This window comes from Microcaecilia unicolor, chromosome 4 (assembly GCF_901765095.1).
Source record: "Microcaecilia unicolor chromosome 4, aMicUni1.1, whole genome shotgun sequence".
NCBI classification, from domain to species: Eukaryota; Metazoa; Chordata; class Amphibia; order Gymnophiona; family Siphonopidae; genus Microcaecilia; species Microcaecilia unicolor.
The window spans coordinates 36,945,486-36,966,169 of NC_044034.1; the positions used below are offsets into that span (position 1 = coordinate 36,945,486).

Sequence of the window (20,684 nt, forward strand, 5' to 3'; positions counted from 1 at the left end):
GAGCCCTCCTGGGACAGAGAAATATCCAGTGTACATGAATGTAACTCACCTTGAGCTACTACTGAAAAAAGTGTGAGCAAAATCTAAATAAATAAATAATTTTTTGTTTTTCTCAGTGGTGGAGGGTAAATAGTGGAGTGCCACAAGGATCTGTACTGGGGCTGGTTCTATTTATAAATGATACTTATAAATGATCTGGAAAACAGAATGATGAGTGAGGTGATTTAAATTTGCAGATGACACAGAACTATTCAAAGTTGTCAAAACACATGCGGATTGTGAAAAATTGGAGGAAGAAGAAACTGGAAGACTGGGCATTCAAATGGCAGATGAAATTTAATGTGGACAAATGCAAAGTGGTGCACATTGGGAATAATGATCCAAATCATAGTTACCTGATGCTAGGGTCCACCTTAGGAGTCAGCACTCAAGAAAAAGATCTACTGTCATTGTAGACAATTCACTAAAATCTTCTGCCCAGTGCGCGGCGGCAGTGGCCAAAAAACCAAAGAGGATGCTAGGAATTATTAGGAAAGGGATGCAGAATAAGACCAAGAATATTATAATACCTCTGTAGTGCTCCATGGAGTGACCTCACCTTGAGTACTGCGTTCAATTCTGGTCACCATATCTCAAAGAAGATATAGCGCAATTAGAAAGGGTTCAAAGAAGAGTAATCAAAATGATAAAGGGGATGGAACTCCTCCCACATGAGGAAAGGCTAAAAAGGTTAGGGCTTTTCAGCTTTGAAGAGGGATGGCTGAGGGGGGATATGATTGAGGTCTATAAAATCCTGAGTGATGTAGAGTGGGTAGAAGTCAATCAATTTTTCACTCTTTCAAAAAGTACAAAGACCAGGGGACACTCAATGAAATTACATGGAAATACTTGAAAAATAAATAGGAGGAAATATTTTTTCACTCAAAGAATAATTAGCTGTGGAAATCTCTGCTGGAGTTTGTGGTAACAGCGGTTAGCATATCTGGGTTTTAAAAAAGGTTTGGACAAGTTCCTAGAGGAAACGTCCATAGTCTGTTATTGAGCTGGACATGGGGGAAGACATTGCTTTCACCGGGATTGGTAGCATGGAATTTGCTACTAATTGGGTTTCTGCCAGGTACTTGTGACCTGGATCGGCCACTGTTGGAAGCAGGACAGTGGGCTAGATGGACCATTGGTCTGACCCAGTATGGCTATTGTTATGTTCTTATGACTTCTCAATTTTCCTAAGTCTCCTCTCATTTTGCCTGTGTAAATGTTTAAGAAATACACGGTGAATGTTCTAAATCTGCCTTTGGAATTGCTGCCCCCATTTACTAGGGCCCAATATATACCTGATGTTAGGAGGTTGTAAGTTTCAGGTTAACAGGCCCAGAAGGAGGGTGGCATGAATTTAACATCTTTTCTGGAGGCATCTTTAGATGTTATTACACATAGAACTACTTTGGTGGTGACTTTCACTTTGGAACTGGACCTTAATAATATTTTGAGACTTTCTTTTAGGTATCTTGAGTCATTGTTTATGTGCAGTGCTATGGATTTACAGCCTGTCTCACTGACACAGACTACTGTGGATTCTTTTGGATTCATAATAAGTAAATAAGACCTTTATTAGAGGAGCTAAATTCTATAATGATTAGGATATATACACACAATGGTTAGCTGTATAAACAATCTTTACATTACTGGTCTCTACACCTAAGCAATGCAAAGAGTTATTAGACCAGGAAATGAAGCAATAATACACTATACATACAACATCACTGGTCTCCATCATCCAGGCTCTTATCAGCTGGAGGGGGCCCGGTTCACAGCGAGAGCTAGGAGCTTCAGACCAGGAACAGACCCTCTGCACGACACGTCTGCCACAGATGAACCCCCACTCTGCTGTGACAAGCCCTCCCTTTTTATTAGGCTCTGATCGCATATTCTAAACAAACACTCAATACTGCATGATGCCCAATCAGGATTCCGATCGAATCATAGCACAGAAACAGTATTAGTCACCCTTATGACTAAATTTAAACAAATAATTGCGACTGGCAACAACATACTCCTCCTACAATTTGACATGTCAAGTGCCTTCGATATGGTTGACCACGGAATCCTATTACACATACTCGAATACTTTGGCATTGGAGGAAATGTCCTGAATTGGTTCAAGGGGTTCCTAACCCAACGTTCGTACCAAGTCACATCAAATTCGACCACGTCTAAGGCATGGACACCTGAATGTGGAGTACCACAAGGATCACCTCTCTCACCAACCATTTTCAACCTAATGATGATCCCTCTGGCAAAACTCCTATCAAACCATAACCTCAACCCGCATATCTACGCTGATGATGTGACAATATACATCCCTTTCAAACAAGACATCAACGAAATCTCCAACGAAATCAATCAAAGCCTACACATCATGAACACATGGGCAGATACATTTCGTCTGAAATTAAATGCAGAAAAAACTCAATGCCTGATACTCACCTCCCAATACAACACAAAGGAATTTACCGCTTTAAACACACCAAACCTAAACCTTCAAATCTCAGAAACGCTAAAAATCCTTGGAGTCACTATCGACCGCCATCTAATGCTCGAAAATCATGCAAACAACACAACTAAAAAGATGTTTTACTGCATGTGGAAACTGAAAAGGATAAGACCATTCTTCCCAAGATCCGTCTTTCGCAGCCTAGTACAATCCCTCGTACTCAGCCATCTGGATTACTGCAACTCACTATACGCAGGTTGCAAAGAGCAAACACTGAGGAAACTTCAAACGGCCCAAAATACGGCAGCCAGACTCATCTTTGGAAAGCCAAAATATGAAAGTGCAAAACCACTAAGAGAGAAACTGCACTGGCTTCCACTCAAAGAACGCGTCACTTTTAAAGTTTGCACATTAGTCCACAAAATCATTCACGGCGAAGCCCCAGCCTACATGTCTGAGTTAATAGACTTACCACCCAGAAACGCCAAAAGATCATCCCGAACCTTCCTCAACCTCCACTTCCCCAATTGCAAGGGCTTGAAATACAAGACGCTACACGCGTCAACCTTTTCTCACATGAGCACGCAGTTTTGGAATACACTGCCACGCAACTTAAGAACGATCCATGAGCAAGCTTCCTTCCGCAGATTATTGAAGACCCATCTTTTTGAAAAAATTTACGGAAAGAGCCAAAACACATAAAGTCCACACTCGCTGTTCACTAATGCATCATACATCCACTTCTAAACTCTCATCCCCCGTAATCTCACATCACTCATACCCTTACTCACAGAAATATGCATACCATATGTCTTTATGCCTTATTATCGCCCTCTAAGCTCTCATTGTCTCCTTCCAATGTTTCAATGTTTGTGTTCCATTGTTACATTCCTTAACGACACTTCGATTGTCTCGCATAACTCTGCACAATGTAATCCATAACCAATTTGTAACAAACTGTATTTCCATCATTCATCTCATATTGTAAGCCACACTGAACCCGCAAAAAGGTGGGAAAATGTGGGATACAAATGCAATAAATAAATAAATAAAATAAATAAATATTCAGAGCTATGGAAAGTTACAGAATGCTTCTCTATTTAGGACCGTGGGAACATGGTCACATGCTTTCCAAAGTCCAGGTGGCCAAGCTGGGCCCGGAAAAACAAGTGCCATCCTCCCCTTCACATACCAAATTAGTTAGAGCTGTGTCTTATCTTCTGCATTACAACTTATTTTCATACAATCAAAGTTAAACAACCATTTTTAAACAGAATTACTTCTAATGAACAATACAGACCTTGAGTGTACTGGTCGGTCCAGACAGGGTTGAAAAACAATCTTTAAAATTAACTTCCATTACATTATGGGATCAAAAATTAGGGAAACACATATGAGGCGTAAGGCTTTCTTGGCCTTGCAGCCTACAGTTCAAGCCTTAGGAACCAATTTTGTGTTAAGATTTCCTTGTCTAAGTTTTGTTGTCTTTGAGGCTAAGCAATTTCAATTTTTTTATCCCAAGCAATTGGAAGAATTTTTGAAATCCAAAGAAGTTAATAATGTTGTGTGATTCTATATGCTTACTGTTAGGGTTGGCTGATGGAGGGGGACTTGGGTAGTGCTCCTTTCTAATGCTTTTCTTTTTTCTTCCTTACAAATGTTTCTTTTATATGTTGTACTAGCCGTTAAGCCCGTTAAAACGGGCGCGTATTGGAATGTTTTTTTTCCCAAGGCCCCCCTCCCGTTGCAGCTGCAAGGCCCCCTGCCATCCTCCTTCCCTGCCAGCTCCAAGGCCCCATCTGTCCCTCCCTCCCAGCTCCAAGGCTCCAGTCCTCTCCCCTTCCCAGCTGCAAGGCCCCCTGCCCTCCCTCCCTCCCAGTTCCAAGGCCCCAGGCCCTCCCCCCCAGCTCCCAAGGCCCCCTTCCCTCCCTCCCTCCCTCCCTCCCAGTTCCAAGGCCCCCTGCTCTCCTTCACAACTGTAAGGGGCCCCATTCCCGCACAACTGTAAGGGCCCCCCTGCCCTCCCTCCCAGCTCCAAGGCTCCAGTCCTCCCCCCTTCCCAGCTGCAAGGCCCCCTGCCCGCCCTCCCTCCCTCCCAGTTCCAAGGCCCCAGGCCCTCCCCCCCCAGCTCCCAAGGCCCCCTTCCCTCCCTCCCTCCCAGTTCCAAGGCCCCAGGCCCTCCCCCCCAGCTCCCAAGGCCCCCTTCCCTCCCTCCCTCCCAGTTCCAAGGCCCCCTGCTCTCCCTCACAACTGTAAGAGCCCCTCTGCCCTCCCTCCCAGCTCCAAGGCTCCAGTCCTCCCCCATTCCCAGCTGCAAGGCCCCCCGCCCTCCCTCCCAGTTCCAAGGCCCCAGGCCCTCCCCAGCTCCCAAGGCCCCCTTCCCTCCCTCCCTCCCTCCCTCCCAGTTCCAAGGCCCCCTGCTCTCCCTCACAACTGTAAGGGCCCCCCTGCCCTCCCTCCCAGCTCCAAGGCTCCAGTCCTCCCCCCTTCCCAGCTGCAAGGCCCCCTGCCCGCCCTCCCTCCCTCTCAGTTCCAAGGCCCCAGGCCCTCCCCCCCAGCTCCCAAGGCCCCCTTCCCTCCCTCCCTCCCAGTTCCAAGGCCCCAGGCCCTCCCTCCCTCCCAGTTCCAAGGCCCCCTGCTCTCCCTCCCAGCTCCAAGGCTCCAGTCCTCCCCCCTTCCCAGCTGCAAGGCCCCCCGCCCTCCCTCCCTCCCAGTTCCAAGACCCCAGGCCCCCCCAGCTCCCAAGACCCCCCCCTGCCTTCTTCCCAGCCAGCTGGAAGGCCCCCTTCAGTCCAGCCCTCCCAGCTCCAAGACCCCCCCCTCCTTCTGAGACCTCCCATGTCCCCTCCCCCCCGAAGGTAGCCGCTACCGCCCCCCTACCCCGGAGTCGCCACCACCCCCCCTTCACCCGGCCCGGGCCCTCTCTTCGTTATCAACTTACAGCAGCGCCAAAACAGCAGCAAGCAGCAGCTCCCGTTGGCCTTCCTTCACTGCCTGTGCCTCGCCCTCGTGTGACGTCACGTCGGCGAGGGCGGGGCACAGGCAGGGAAGGAAGGCCGACGGGAGCTGAACCTGAGCTGCTTGCTGCTGTTTCGGCGCTGCTGTAAGTTGAATAACGAAGAGAGGGCCCGGGCCGGGTGAAGGGGGGGGGGCGGTAGCGGCTACCTTGGGGGGGGGGAGCGGTAGCGACGTCAGTGGTTCCCTCCCTCCCCTTCCGCACAGTTTCCCTCTCTGTCCCGCCCCCCTCCCCCCGTCATCACGTCTTGACGCGGGGCGGGACAAAGAGGGAAGTCTCTACTGCGCATTTGCAGGTGAGTCGGTCACTTGCCATTTATAGGTTTGATCCTTTTTCCTATTTGTGGACGATGTATGTATTATAATTTTTGGATTTATGATTTCCTTTGCTTTTTTTCTGATTTCATTTGTACCCTATATAGTTGTTTACTTGGTAGTTATATGTATGATTGATAAATAAATAAATAATAATTAAAAAAGTGAGTAAAAAAGAAATTGTTTAAGGGGCAGGGGAAAAATAAACTGTGCACACTTCTCCAAGGCTGCAGGAGGTGGTGTCTGACGAATGATGTAACAATTGTCACTTCCCATCACGTGACTCATCCAAGATGGCGCCAAGTAGTATGAAACAAGAACTGCCATGGGACGTCCACAACTTGTCACCATCTTGAAAAGGTGTGTGGCCTGGGCAGAGTTATGTTGTGTCTTCCCATGACATTACCCAAAGGGACGGGGATGGGGTGGGCCTATGCAATAAAAGCTGGGTTTGGGGCAGGGCTGTGATGGTACATCCAATGATGCCATCGAAAGGGGAGAGGAGTGGGCATGGCTTAGGCAGATCCTTGATTCTGATTGGCTAAGAACCTGGAAATTGGTACACATGCTGAAAAAGATGTAAAGGACTAGTGGCAGCATTGCTGGGGCACCAGGAGAGAACATCATTTCCAGTCCAGCAGTATTTTAGGAGGACTCGACTTCCTTACCAGTGCCTTAGCAACAGGTCTCCTAGACCTGTCTTGGGAGAATTACTTCAGCTTTGTTCCTGAACCTTTGTTTCGGAGCCTTCTGCATTGTTCCAGTCATGTTCTGTATATCCAGTTGAAGTCTGTTGGGTTCTTGCTGGTCTACTCCTGTCTTCCAACTAAGGCCTGCCCCAGGGCCCTTCATGGACCATGCTCCGGCCTTGCCTCTGCCGGGCAACTCACCTGCTGCCATTTGGGACCTGCCTAGCCTTCAGGCCTGGTGGGTAGTGCCAACTCAACTGCAGCACAAGAGCTCACTTACCTTGAGAGTGACATTTAGCCTTTATTGCATTTGGTTGAAGTGCTTGTTCTTGTCCTGCCACCATAAGTCCTTCAGTTTAATTTTTCAGGCTTCCTTTCTTCAGGCACTGCCACATTTTGAATTTTTAGACACTTCCTTCAGTGTCTTTTATATACTGTCCATGGAGTGGTTTATAGTGCTACTTTTTCTCTTCAGTTTCTTACATGTTGTTGTCTGTAGATCTGCTTAACTTGTTTGGCCTTAAGTAAGCCTTGTTGATCTACTAGTTTTAGTGAATCCTTTTCACTATTAATGTAGACAGCTAGGCCTTATTTTTCCTCTTCTTTCATTTGTAATACTTGAAGCAGTTATCATCCATCTATGCTGTGGGGAAGATGGTTAATAGGGCTTTTTTGATCCAAAGTTTCTAGGTCTGCCTGAGTTTGGTTTACAATTCCTGTACTATATCTAATGACAGGGATAGTCCAGATGTTGATGGCCTTGATGGTATTTCCACCATTGAGTTTATCCTTCAGGATTTTCCTAACCCTTCTGATATATTCTTTGGTGATTGTGTTCTTTACCATGTTTATCTGCCTGTAGGATGCACAGATATTTGTAGTCGCCTTCTCTTTCTAGTCTCTTGATGATTTTGTTATGCTGAATTTCTGTGTCTTTGGTGTCACCTATTTTAATATCTAGGGTGACACATTTGTCTAATCCAAATTCCATGGCAATATCTTCACTGAATATCTGGATGCTATTTAGCAGCTTCAAATTGTCCATGTACATCAGGGGTCAAATGAATAACTCTAAAACCAATAAGACTTTTGTAAAAACAAATGAAACATCTAAAATACATATGTTACCAATAGTACCAACTAAATAAATTTTTTTTTTTTTTTTGGGGGGGGGGGGGGGGGGGTTTAGAGTTATTCATTTGACCCCTGATGTAGGCGTTGCTATATGCCGAAACACAGGCTGTGTCTGGTCCCTCTATATCTGCATCAATAAAGGATTGTTTCATAACATCTCCAGTGTTGGATTTGTCCTTGATCAGCCTCTACTTTTTTCTGTTGTTACATAAATTGAGGAGTGACATTTATTTTAATAGATATGACATTTCTAGAAATACCTGAAGAACAACTCTGGTTCTGTAAATTGTTATCAATTAGCCTTTTCTTCTATAGCTGTGTTCTTCAATGCAAAGCTTAAGGGCCAATGGCAGTGCCTGGAAATCTCTGGGGTGGCCCCCATCATTCTGTTTTTGATTCACTATCTGCTTCTCTTCCCAAGCTTGAGACAGAAAGCAGAAAATTGATAGGGGAAACGGCTGCATGCTTGATGGACAAGGCATTTCTCAATAGAAGAAGAGGGTGCATTTGGAAATAACTACCTCGAGTATACCCCCAATTAAAAGTTTAAAAGTGGGCTTGAATGGATAGTTGTCATTGTCACTTGTTAGTAAGCAGTGTCATGACCCCACATAGGAAGATATTTTGCTGTTCTTCTAGATTCAAAATGACCTTGACTTAAAAATTAGTGTGGCCTAGGTACAGAACATATGGAGGTCGCTGAGACGAAGATTGTGTAAGTGTTTAAGAAGGTGTGGGACAGACACGTGAACTCTGTAATATGAGCAGGATTAAGATATTAAAAAGCAACTTCAAGATGTGAGTTTACAGGCTAGATTTGAATCTGGCAAGAGCTGAAGCTTTGTGCACATGGGTAGGAAGACCATTCCAGGCACATCGCTCCATATTCACCACTTCCTTCTTCCTCCCCAGGACTGTTGCTCTTAATCATTCACTTGGTGTGGTAAGGTGGAAAGCATGGATAAAAAGGGATGGAACAAAATATGAACATAAATAATGATTTTCTTTAGTTTAATTCATAGTTCAATTATCTAAGAATATTTTTCTAACCCTGCTGCTTTAATAATATGAATCTATGAATGGGGTAAATATACCATTACTTGTATTTTTATTTAAATTTCAGATGTCTGTAATATCTGGGCTAATGTTTCTGAATTTATCGAACGACAAATGGCCATGCAGAAGGTGAGATTTGTATCTTACTGAATGTTTCTTGATTCTAAATTCTGTGATGCTTTCTATGAATAACAACGAAGAGGGAACTGCAGCCACATTAATAATAAACAGTTTATTTGGATTTACACTTCATAATGGTTATTTTTCACAAACTTTTAAAAACTTTCTTTCAATATTTTGGGAGTTTACCAGCTTAATAGCACTACTATAATTCTATGGGAGGGTCAGTGATATGTACAGTACTATGATTAGCACTTTACAGTAGTGTGATTGATGGAGTACTGACTGCGATAGTACAATAATGCAAACATTGGCAGTATTCTCTGAGGACAAATAGAACTGTGAATCCTCACATGAGGTGATGTCACTGATGGAACCCTGTGCGGGAAATGGTACCCCAGCAACTTTTCTAGAAGTGTTTGGGTTACCTCACTGTGCATGTGCTCCTGTTCTCACCTGCTGCTGTAGCACAGGACCACCTCAGTGTGTTCTTTTCCACAAAACTGATTAGACCTGTTTTTATGTTGTGGTGACCTCAGCATCTCAATTTATTTTCAGTTGACATATAGAAGTCCTTTTGCTGTGTATTCCTAATGATCACAATAACACCCCCATTACTGCCATCTCTCTCATCTTTTTCCCCTCTCCATCCTTCTTATTCTCATTTGACCTTTAAGGACCTCTACCAAGTTAATTCCAGATCCTCTCTCCCTCTTTTTCTCCTTCTCCCCTACCTCTAGCTTGATTTTAGGTTCTTTCTCTCCCTAATTCTGTTGAGTCATTCTGTGGGCATAGTTTGGGGGGGGGGGGGACAAGAGGGGGGCAGTGCCTCCCATCTTCCAATCCCCCTTGCTGCCGGTAGCCTCAGCAACAAAGCAGTACCCACGCTGCTTTAGACCTGCCCCCGGAAGCCTTTCTTTCTCCTTCAACTTCCTGTTCCCACGTAGGCAGGAAGCTGTAGCAGAGAGAAGGGCCTCGGGTAGGTCTAAAGCAGCGTGCGTGCTGCTTTGTTGCTGAGGCTGTCAGCAACTCGGGGGATTGGAAGACTGGGGGGGGGGGGGGGGTGATACTGGGCACCACTGAAAGACTGCAGTGCTGTGGTGATGGTGGTGGCAGCGGTTCGAAGGAGATCAAGAGAGACGGGGCGGGCCTGGGTGGGGAAGGGTGAAAAAAAAGAGACTACAGGGGGGGGGGAGGAGTAAGAGAGACAGATGGAGAAGAAGCATAAGATGGATAGGATTAGGAGGGATGGGTAGGAGAGAGGGAGAAGAAGATGGATGCGACTAGGGGTATGGGGGAAGGGGAACAGAGAAGAAGATGAGTGGAGCTTGGTGGAGGAGGTAGAGGGAGCAGAAGATGAATGGGACTAGGGTTTGTGGGGGACAGAGAAGGAACAGAAGATGGATGGGACTAGAGAGTGTGGGTGGGGGGAGGGAGAAGGAGCAGAAGATAGATGCGACTAGGGGTATGGGGGGAAGGGGAACAGAGCAGAAGATGAGTGGGACTTGGTGAATGAATGGGAAAGGAAGACAACAAGAGGAGAGAGAAGAAATGGAAAAGCCAATCTGGAAAAGAATTTAGAAGACTGACACATGGAAAGTGGAAGAGAGAGGGACCAGCCCAATCAGAAAAATAAAGTGCTCAGACAACAAAGGTAGAAAAGAAAAAAAAATATTTTTATTTCATATTTTTTTAAAGATTGAGATGTGCCTGCTTTGTGAAACATATATTTCTTTCTTTCTTTCTTTCTTTCTTTCTTTCTTTCTTTCTTTCTTTCTTTCTTTCTTTCTTTTTTGCAGAGGACAGGAGAAAAAAACATTTCTGTTTCTCTCTTACCAGTATTGCCCTGCTTGTAGAGTCTGGCTTTCTTGAGGGGAGGGGGCGGTCTCCATTTCAGTTTTTGTCTGAATGTTTTTTTTTGTGGTCCTGTATATGTGTGCTGGCTTTCATTTTCAGTGTTCTAGGCTTGTTTGTGTTTTGAATAACTATAATGAATATGTATAAGATTTATGTATGCAAATGAATATGCTAATATACCACGCCTCACCCTTTGCCCCACCAAATGAAACTGTCAAACTGCGCCCATGGGTCATTCCCCTCTCCAGGAGGCGGAAAATTATACTTTACCATGTGTAATGATCTCTAGTTAGCCTGCTGTGTGATATTCAATTCAAAGTGCAGAAATGCTACAGTATTTGGTAGAAGAGACTGTGTGTGTGATAGCTGTTTTTTGATGCAGAGTGATGGGGTGAAAATCTAGGACTAGAAGGGAGAGAAGTGCAAGGGGCCAGGATTGGTGTGAGACAGGGTAATAGAACAAATGCTCTTGTGCAACTGCTGGGAACTGTCCACATTGCCAATTGGAGGAATAACGTTTTTAGTGAATGAATTTTTTCTATATATTTTAGCCTTCTTTTGGGCTTCTGGACACTACTCCTAAATTCCATCTAGTCCAGACATTTAGCAACCCTAGCTCCAAGTATGCAGCCATTTTGTTTTTTTATGACAGCTGCTTGTAGTAGTGTGATTTTTGCTTTGGATACCTTTTTGAACAAGTGTATTATGGAGGCAATTCTGTAAGTGGGCACCTTCTTTTATAAGTACACTAGTAAAAAAGCCCCGTTTCTGATGCAAATGAAACGGGGGCTAGCAAGGTTTTCTTCAGAGTGTGCATGTGGGAGTGTGTGTCCCTGCCCTCTGCCCTCTCTCCCTCCCCCTCCTCCCTTGGAGTCCAGTCCTTCAGTGTTAAGTTTCCTGCTGTTGTGTGTTACATAGAGAGTGAGGGCATCTCTCTCCCCTCCCCCTCTGAGTCCTTCACTGTTACAGAGAGAGGGATTTCGTGCTGTGCTGTTTTCCTTCACTCATGGGGAAACCGGATATCTCTGGCGCTTTACACTTCCGGCTGGAGGCTTCATAGAACGTTGGTCTTGCCTTTTATATATATACAGTGGGGGAAATAAGTATTTGATCCCTTGCTGATTTTGTAAGTTTGCCCACTGACAAAGACATGAGCAGCCCATAATTGAAGGGTAGGTTATTGGTAACAGTGAGAGATAGCACATCACAAATTAAATCCGGAAAATCACATTGTGGAAAGTATATGAATTTATTTGCATTCTGCAGAGGGAAATAAGTATTTAATCCCTCTGGCAAACAAGACCTAATACTTGGTGGCAAAACCCTTGTTGGCAAGCACAGCGGTCAGACGTCTTCTGTAGTTGATGATGAGGTTTGCACACATGTCAGGAGGAATTTTGGTCCACTCCTCTTTGCAGATCATCTCTAAATCATTAAGAGTTCTGGGCTGTCGCTTGGCAACTCGCAGCTTCAGCTCCCTCCATAAGTTTTCAATGGGATTAAGGTCTGGTGACTGGCTAGGCCACTCCATGACCCTAATGTGCTTCTTCCTGAGCCACTCCTTTGTTGCCTTGGCTGTATGTTTTGGGTCATTGTCGTGCTGGAAGACCCAGCCACGACCCATTTTTAAGGCCCTGGCGGAGGGAAGGAGGTTGTCACTCAGAATTGTACGGTACATGGCCCCATCCATTCTCCCATTGATGCGGTGAAGTAGTCCTGTGCCCTTAGCAGAGAAACACCCCCAAAACATAACATTTCCACCTCCATGCTTGACAGTGGGGACGGTGTTCTTTGGGTCATAGGCAGCATTTCTCTTCCTCCAAACACGGCGAGTTGAGTTCATGCCAAAGAGCTCAATTTTTGTCTCATCTGACCACAGCACCTTCTCCCAATCACTCTCGGCATCATCCAGGTGTTCACTGGCAAACTTCAGACGGGCCGTCACATGTGCCTTCCGGAGCAGGGGGACCTTGTGGGCACTGCAGGATTGCAATCCGTTATGTCGTAATGTGTTACCAATGGTTTTCGTGGTGACAGTGGTCCCAGCTGCCTTGAGATCATTGACAAGTTCCCCCCTTGTAGTTGTAGGCTGATTTCTAACCTTCCTCATGATCAAGGATACCCCACGAGGTGAGATTTTGCGTGGAGCCCCAGATCTTTGTCGATTGACAGTCATTTTGTACTTCTTCCATTTTCTTACTATGGCACCAACAGTTGTCTCCTTCTCGCCCAGCGTCTTACTGATGGTTTTGTAGCCCATTCCAGCCTTGTGCAGGTGTATGATCTTGTCCCTGACATCCTTAGACAGCTCCTTGCTCTTGGCCATTTTGTAGAGGTTAGAGTCTGACTGATTCACTGAGTCTGTGGACAGGTGTCTTTCATACAGGTGACCATTGCCGACAGCTGTCTGTCATGCAGGTAACGAGTTGATTTGGAGCATCTACCTGGTCTGTAGGGGCCAGATCTCTTACTGGTTGGTGGGGGATCAAATACTTATTTCCCTCTGCAGAATGCAAATAAATTCATATACTTTCCACAATGTGATTTTCCGGATTTAATTTGTGATGTGCTATCTCTCACTGTTACCAATAACCTACCCTTCAATTATGGGCTGCTCATGTCTTTGTCAGTGGGCAAACTTACAAAATCAGCAAGGGATCAAATACTTATTTCCCCCACTGTAGATAAGTACATAAGTAATGCCACACTGGGAAAAGACCAAGGGTCCATCGAGCCCAGCATCCTCTTCACGACAGCGGCCAATCCAGGCCAAGGGCACCTGGCAAGCTTCCCAAACATACAAACATTCTATACATGTTATTCCTGGAATTGTGGATTTTTCCCCAGTCCATTTAGTAGCGGTTTATGGACTTGTCCTTTAGGAAACCGTCCAACCCCTTTTTAAACTCTGCTATGCTAACCGCCTTCACCACTTTCTCCGGCAACAAATTCCAGAGTTTAATTATACGTTGGGTGAAGAAACATTTTCTCTGATTTGTTTTAAATTTACTACACTGTAGTTTCATCACATGCCCCCTAGTCCTAGTATTTTTGGAAAGCGTGAACAGACGCTTCACATCTACCTGTTCCACTCCACTCATTATTTTATATACCTCTATCGTCTCCCCTCAGCCGTCTCTTCTCCAAGCTGAATAGCCCTAGCCTCCTTAATCTTTCTTCATAGGGAAGTCGTCCCATCCCCGCTATCATTTTAGTCGCCCTTTGCTGCACCTTTTCCAATTCTACTATATCTTTCTTGAGATGCGGTGACCAGAATTGAACACAATACTCAAGGTTTGGTCGCACCATGGAGCGATACAACGGCATTATAACATCCTCACACCTGTTTTCCATACCTTTCCTAATAATACCCAACATTCTATTCGCTTTCCTAGTCGCAGCAGCACACTGAGCAGAAGGTTTCAGCGTATTATCGACGACGACACCCAGATCCCTTTCTTGGTCCATAACTCCTAACGTGGAACCTTGCATGACGTAGCTATAATTCGGGTTCTTTTTTCCCACATGCATCACCTTGCACTTGCTCATATTAAACGTCATCTGCCATTTAGCCACCCAGTCTCCCAGTCTCGTAAGGTCCTCTTGTAATTTTTCACAATCCTATCGCGATTTAACAACTTTGAATAACTTTGTGTCATCAGCAAATTTAATTACTCCCATCTCTAAATCATTTATAAATATATTAAAAAGCAGCGGTCCTAGCACAGTCCCCTGAGAAACCCCACTAACTACCCTTCTCCATTGTGAATACTGACCATTTAACCCCACTCTGTTTCCTATCCTTCAACCAGTTTTTAATCCACAATAGGACATTTCCTCCTATCCCATGACCCTCCAATTTCCTCTGTAGCCTTTCATGAGGTACCTTGTCAAACGCCTTTTGAAAATCCAGATACACAATATCAACCGGTTCCCCTTTGTCCACATGTTTGTTTACTCCTTCAAAGAATTGAAGTAAATTGGTCAGGCAAGATTTCCCCACACAAAAGCCGTGCTGACTCAGTCTCAGTAATCCATGTCCTCGGATGTGCTCTGTAATTTTGTTTTTAATAATAGCCTCTACCATTTTCCCCGGCACTGACGTCAGACTCACCGGTCTATAATTTCTCGGATCTCCCCTGGAGCCTTTAAAAAAAATCGGCGTTACATTGGCCACCCTCCAATCTTCCGGTACCACGCTCGATTTTAAGGATAAGTTGCATATCACTAGCAGTAGCTCCGCAAGCTCATTTTTCAGTTCTATCAGTACTCTAGGATGAATACCATCCGGTCCTGGAGATTTGCTACTCTTCAGTTTGCTGAACTGCCCCATTACGTCCTCCAGGTTTACTGTGAAGTCAGTAAGTTTCTCCGACTCGTCCGCTTGAAATACCATTTCCGACACCGGTATCCCACCCAAATCTTCCTCGGTGAAGACCGAAGCAAAGAATTCATTCAGTCTCTCCGCTACGTCTTTGTCTTCCTTGATCGCCCCTTTTACCCCTCGGTCATCCAGTGGCCCAACCGATTCTTTTGCCGGCTTCCTGCTTTTAATATACCGAAAAATTTTTTTACTATGTTTTTTTGCCTCTAATGCTATCTTTTTTTCGTAATCCCTCTTGGCCTTCTTTATCTGCGCCTTGCATTTGCTTTGACACTCCTTATGCTGCTTCTTGTTATTTTCAGACGGTTCCTTCTTCCATTTTCTGAAGGCGTTTCTTTTAGGTGCCCTGATACTGCATGGTGAGAGCCTATTCTATAACAGCATCTGGACACCTAGATTCCATTATAGAATACTAGTATAACCTGACATCGGCACGCCTAACTTTTAGGCATGGCAAGTTACAGCTGCCATAGACCTGGTGTAACTACATGTGCCTAAATGCAGTAAGGGTGCACGTAAGTTATGGTATTCTGCAAGTGATGTGCATAACTGGGAGGTACACCCATATCTGGGCCGTGCTCTGCCCATGAGTATGCACCCTTTTTCATTTGTCTGCTATACCCTTACAGAACAGTGCTTATGTTCATAAGTGCTAATTTTTTGTCCATTTACCCTTTCAAAGAGACAAGCATCCTTAAGCACCTTGTTCTAGAATTGCCCGTCAAGTGGGTAATTTCATAGGGTGCAAATGTGAAATGTCGAAAAAAAAGCACCTGTTCTGTAAAGGTGCAGTTAACAGACACCCATTCGTCTTTATAAAGTAGGATCTCGGAACTATCCTTAATAGCACACACTATAAACTTATATCTGCTCCAGAGGTGTAAATATGTGCACATATGATATGCATGTACACATACAGTTTATGAAGTGCGTGCATAAGTTGCAACTCAATTCTAATGCTCCCCAGTCTACCTTTAATGCCTGTGTGCAGATAACATAACAGTACACATGGTTTATGTCAGCACGGATACATGTACATGTGAATACTTCTGTGCAGTTTTGCAATAGACCTTTTCTGTATGTAAAACCTTCTATATGTGCTCTTCACCACCCTTGACAACAGGGACAGTCTAGCTACATTGTCTGAGAATGAGAGCATTGGGACTCGTATGCTACTAATTTCTCTCTTGTCTGTCTTATTGCAATTTATTTTTGTGCATTGCAGGGTGTCCAGATACCAGGACTTGGAACATTTTCCCTTTCGAGGCAAACACTAAATGTAGGAAACAAATTTATTCTGATTCAGAGACCTGTATTTCTGGTAACTGAGAAACTTGTTCAGACTCATGGACTTAAACATACAAAAATATATGCTACTGGTAAGAAGATTCGTAAAATGCATGTTAGTTTTTTGTAATGATAATGCATAGATAAAAAGAAAAATGGATACAATAAGACAGGATTTCTATTGGAACTTGCATTTTAAACTATGAGAAGGATGCTAATCTACTTCTAACAAAGAACAGTGTCTTAGTGTATGTAATTGGTATCTTCCTATGCCCTTAAAATTTAAGGTATAGCTTCAGCCTGTTATTTCAAATGATCACTTGATCAGGAAAATGGTATATAAATGCAAATAAGTAAATAACAGCCCTGAAAAGCATGAGACCTTTGAGTCACAAAGAGGGTAAGGTAATGACAGGGTGCCTAGACTGGGAAGACGTACATATATGTGGCTTTATAAAATATACTACCTGAAAGATCCCGCACAAGTTGTACCTGCTGCAAGGCAAGCGCAGGTTTGTGCATATATGTACCAGTAGGAATTGGCACATATGCATATATGTTATAAAATGTATATATAAGTGCTGGTCCTACCCGTTCTCCTGTTCTTCATCCCTGGGAATGCCTATGAGTATATTGCATAAAAGTAGGTGTTATGTTTTCTGAGTGCCTACTTTTTATGCACATACATCCCCAAGCAACACTGAACATGTAAAACATGTCCAAGTGCCCTGTAAAATTATCTTCTACGTGAGTAACACATTGTTGCATGATTTTTATAAGACCATTAATAGCAACCATTTTCAGAAGCTTCAAGAGAAGTATTTATTTTATTTATTTATTAGGATTTATTTACCGCCTTTTTGAAGGAATTCACTCAAGGCAGTGTACAGTAAGAATAGATCAAACATGAGCAGGAGGCAATTAGAGCAGTAAAAATATTCGAACAACAATACAAAGTATGGCATGGTATACTACTTGCAATGACAACACAATATGTACTAGAACATTATAATTGGTAGTGAAGGGTAAGGCAAAGTTGTAACATATAGATGAGCAAGAAAGTAGGAAGAATTAGAAAGTAAGGTGATTGATTTGAAAAAAGTTGCACGTGAGGTCAGAGCGATGGTTAAATATTATCTCAGCTAGGGTAGGAGTGGATAAACATGTCCCGCTGCAGTATGTGCAGCCCGAGTCAATCCTTCTGTGTGTGAGTGAGACTAACAAGTTAGTTACTTCTTCCGTTAAAGGCTTGGTTGAAGAGCCAAGCTTTCACCTGCTTCCTGAAGTACAGGTAGTCTTGTGTTAAGCGGAGCCTTTCAGGCAATGCATTCCAGAGTGTGGGGGCTACTCCAGAGAAGGCTCGCTTGCGGGTATCACATCGTGTAATGTCTTTTGGAGAGGGTGTAGTTAGTGAAAGTCCTTGGGAGGACCTTAGTGTCCTTGGCGGTGTGTGGAGGATCATCCTATGTATGTTCAGTCACTGGCTTCAAGAGAAGTATGTTTAGTCACTGATTAAGTATTGATATATATTCCAGATGCTGTTAGGGGAGCCTTATTTTCTTTTTCTTATGACAAGGAAATTATTTTGTGCAACAGCTGTGACAGGACAAAGACATAATGGTGCTCATTTTCAAAGCACATTACGTGGAGGTGTGTTTTCAAAATACTTAGACTTAAAAAAGTTACGTGGAGGGACATAATGGAAAGGGACGCCCAAGTTTTGCTGAGGACGTCCTCACAAAACGTCCCGGTGGAGGGATGGGGAAACCCGTATTATCGAAACAAGATGGACGTCCATCTTTTGTTTCAATAATACGGTCGGGGACGCCCAAATCTTGACATTTAGGTCGTCCTTAGAGATGGTCGTCCCTGGTCATTTCTGACTTTCGGCGATAATGGAAACCAAGGAAGCCCATCTCAGAAACAACCAAATGCAAGCCCTTTGGTCATGGGAGGAGCCAGCATTCGTAGTGCACTGGTCCCCCTGACATGCCAGGACACCAGTTGGGCACCATAGGGTGCACTGCAGTGGACTTCATAAATTGCTCCCAGGTACATAACTCCCTTACCTTGTGTGCTGAGCCTCCCAACCCCCATAAAAACAATTGTACACCACTACCATAGCCCTTACGTGTGAAGGGGGGCACCTAGATGTGGGTACAGTGGGTTTCTGGTGGGTTTTGAGGGCTCACATTTACCACCACAAGTGTAACAGGTATTCTCCGAGGACAAGCAGGCTGCTTGTTCTCACTGATGGGTTGACGTCCACGGCAGCCCCCTCCATCGGAATCTTCACTAGCAAAGGCCTTTGCTAGTCCTCGCGCGCCCATGCGCACCGCGCATGCGCGGCCGTCTTCCCGCCCGAAACCGGCTCGAGCCGGCCAGTCTTCTTTTGTCCGCGCTCGGTACGGTCGTGTTGCGCCGTTCGTGCCCCGGAGAGTTGACCTCGCGCGTCCTTTTCGACGTGTTTTTTTCCTCTTTTCTTCGTGAAAGAGTCGGGAAGTGCTTCGGAAGTGCTCCGGAAGACCCTTTCGGGTTTTCTGCCCTTCCCGTAGTTTCAAAGTTTTTGCCCCGTAAGTTTTCTTTCGTCGTCGGGGTAGGCCTCATTTTGGCCCCGGTCGAGATTTTTCTCCCTTCAAGTTTTGGTGCTCTTTTTCGCCATTTCGGCTTTTGATTTCGCCGGCGTGATTTTTCCGCCCATGACATCGAAGCCTGCCAGCGGCTTCAAGAAGTGCACCCAGTGCGCCCGGGTAATCTCGCTCACTGATAGGCACTCGTCGTGTCTTCAGTGTCTGGGTCCGAGCACCGTCCTCAGAACTGTAGTCTGTGTTCCCTGTTACAAAGGCGGACTCAGGTAGCGAGATTGGCCCAGTGGAACGTTTTGTTCTCGGGCTCTTCGTCGGCATCGGCACCGGGGGCATCGAGTGCATCGACGTTGTCAGCGTCCAGACCTTCTTCCTCGGCTGCTAGTGTATCGGGTGCATCGAGGCATTGAGTCTCTGCATCGGCGCTGAGGCATCGGGCGACTGCATCGACGTCGGTGGTACCGGGACCTCGTCTGCTGATGTCGTCGGACGGTGGTGCATCGTCTGGAGTGCAGGTGAGGGCTGTCCATTCCCCTGCTGGTGGCGGTGAGCCTTCGGGTGGGTCTCCCCCTACCCTGAGGGCTCCTGCGGTACAGCCCCCCCGAGACCGACCTCCTTCGGTCTCGGCCCCGAGGAAGCGACGGCTGGATTCTACGTCCTCCTCGTCGGTGCCGGGGAGCTCCGGTGACATGCTTCGGAAGAAGTCGAAGAAGCATCGACACTGGTCTCCTCCCCGCGTCGGCACCGAGAGCTCTGGGTCGCAGAGGGAGTCGGCACCCAGCAGGCATCGGCACCGAGAGGACCGCTCACCCTCTGTTCAGGAGGTGTCGATGCGCTCCACTCTGGACAGCCCGGACCAGCCTCCACGCCCGGAACAGGTTCTGACGTCGACGCCTGCATCGACCTCTCTGCCTTTCTCTGCAGCCGCTCTGAACGAGAGCCTCCGGGCCGTTCTCCCAGAGATTCTGGGAGAGCTGTTGCGCCCTACCCCTCCGGTACCGGCGGTGCTTGCGCCTCCGGTACCGTCGAGCGTGGCGCCGGCTGGCCCATCGCCCGGGGTGAGGTCCCCGACGTCGGTACCGCGTGCGGTGCCGACTGCGGCCACCTCCCAGGAGGGCTCCCCGACTACGTCGGCGGAGGGAGCTTCGCCGATGCGGGCGAGGGAGTCTACCTCTCGACGCCCCCATCGTGGACGTGGCTCCACGGAGTCGAGCCGGGCGAGGTTGCAGACACAGGTTCGTGAACTTGTGTCTGACACCGAAGGTGAGGCCTCGTGGGAGGAAGAGGAAGACCCCAGATATTTCTCTGACGAGGAGTCTGAGGGTCTTCCTTCTGATCCTACTCCCTCCCCTGAAAGACAGCTTTCTCCTCCTGAGAGTCTGTCTTTCGCTTCCTTTGTCCGGGAGATGTCTACGGCCATCCCCTTCCCGGTGGTTGTGGAGGACGAGCCCAGGGCTGAAATGTTTGAGCTCCTGGACTATCCTTCTCCACCTAAGGAAGCGTCCACAGTACCCATGCACCATGTCCTCAAAAAGACATTGCTGGCGAACTGGACAAAACCATTAACTAATCCCCACATCCCCAAGAAAATTGAGTCCCAGTACCGAATCCATGGGGACCCAGAGCTGATGCGCACTCAGTTGCCTCACGACTCTGGAGTTGTGGATTTGGCCCTAAAGAAGGCTAAGAGTTCTAGGGAGCATGCTTCGGCGCCCCCGGGCAAAGACCCTAGGACCTTAGACTCCTTT

The 20,684-nt window shown here is 46.0% G+C and overlaps 1 protein-coding gene across 1 annotated transcript in view; it reads left to right on the forward strand.

The window, feature by feature from the left end:
* Positions 1-20,684, forward strand: part of CCDC81 (coiled-coil domain containing 81) — a 251,340-nt gene that overhangs the window by 28,263 nt on the left and 202,393 nt on the right. Inside the window, 2 exon segments of the mRNA XM_030200151.1 lie at positions 8,771-8,832; positions 16,290-16,443. Coding sequence (XP_030056011.1) covers positions 8,771-8,832; positions 16,290-16,443 — 216 coding nt within the window.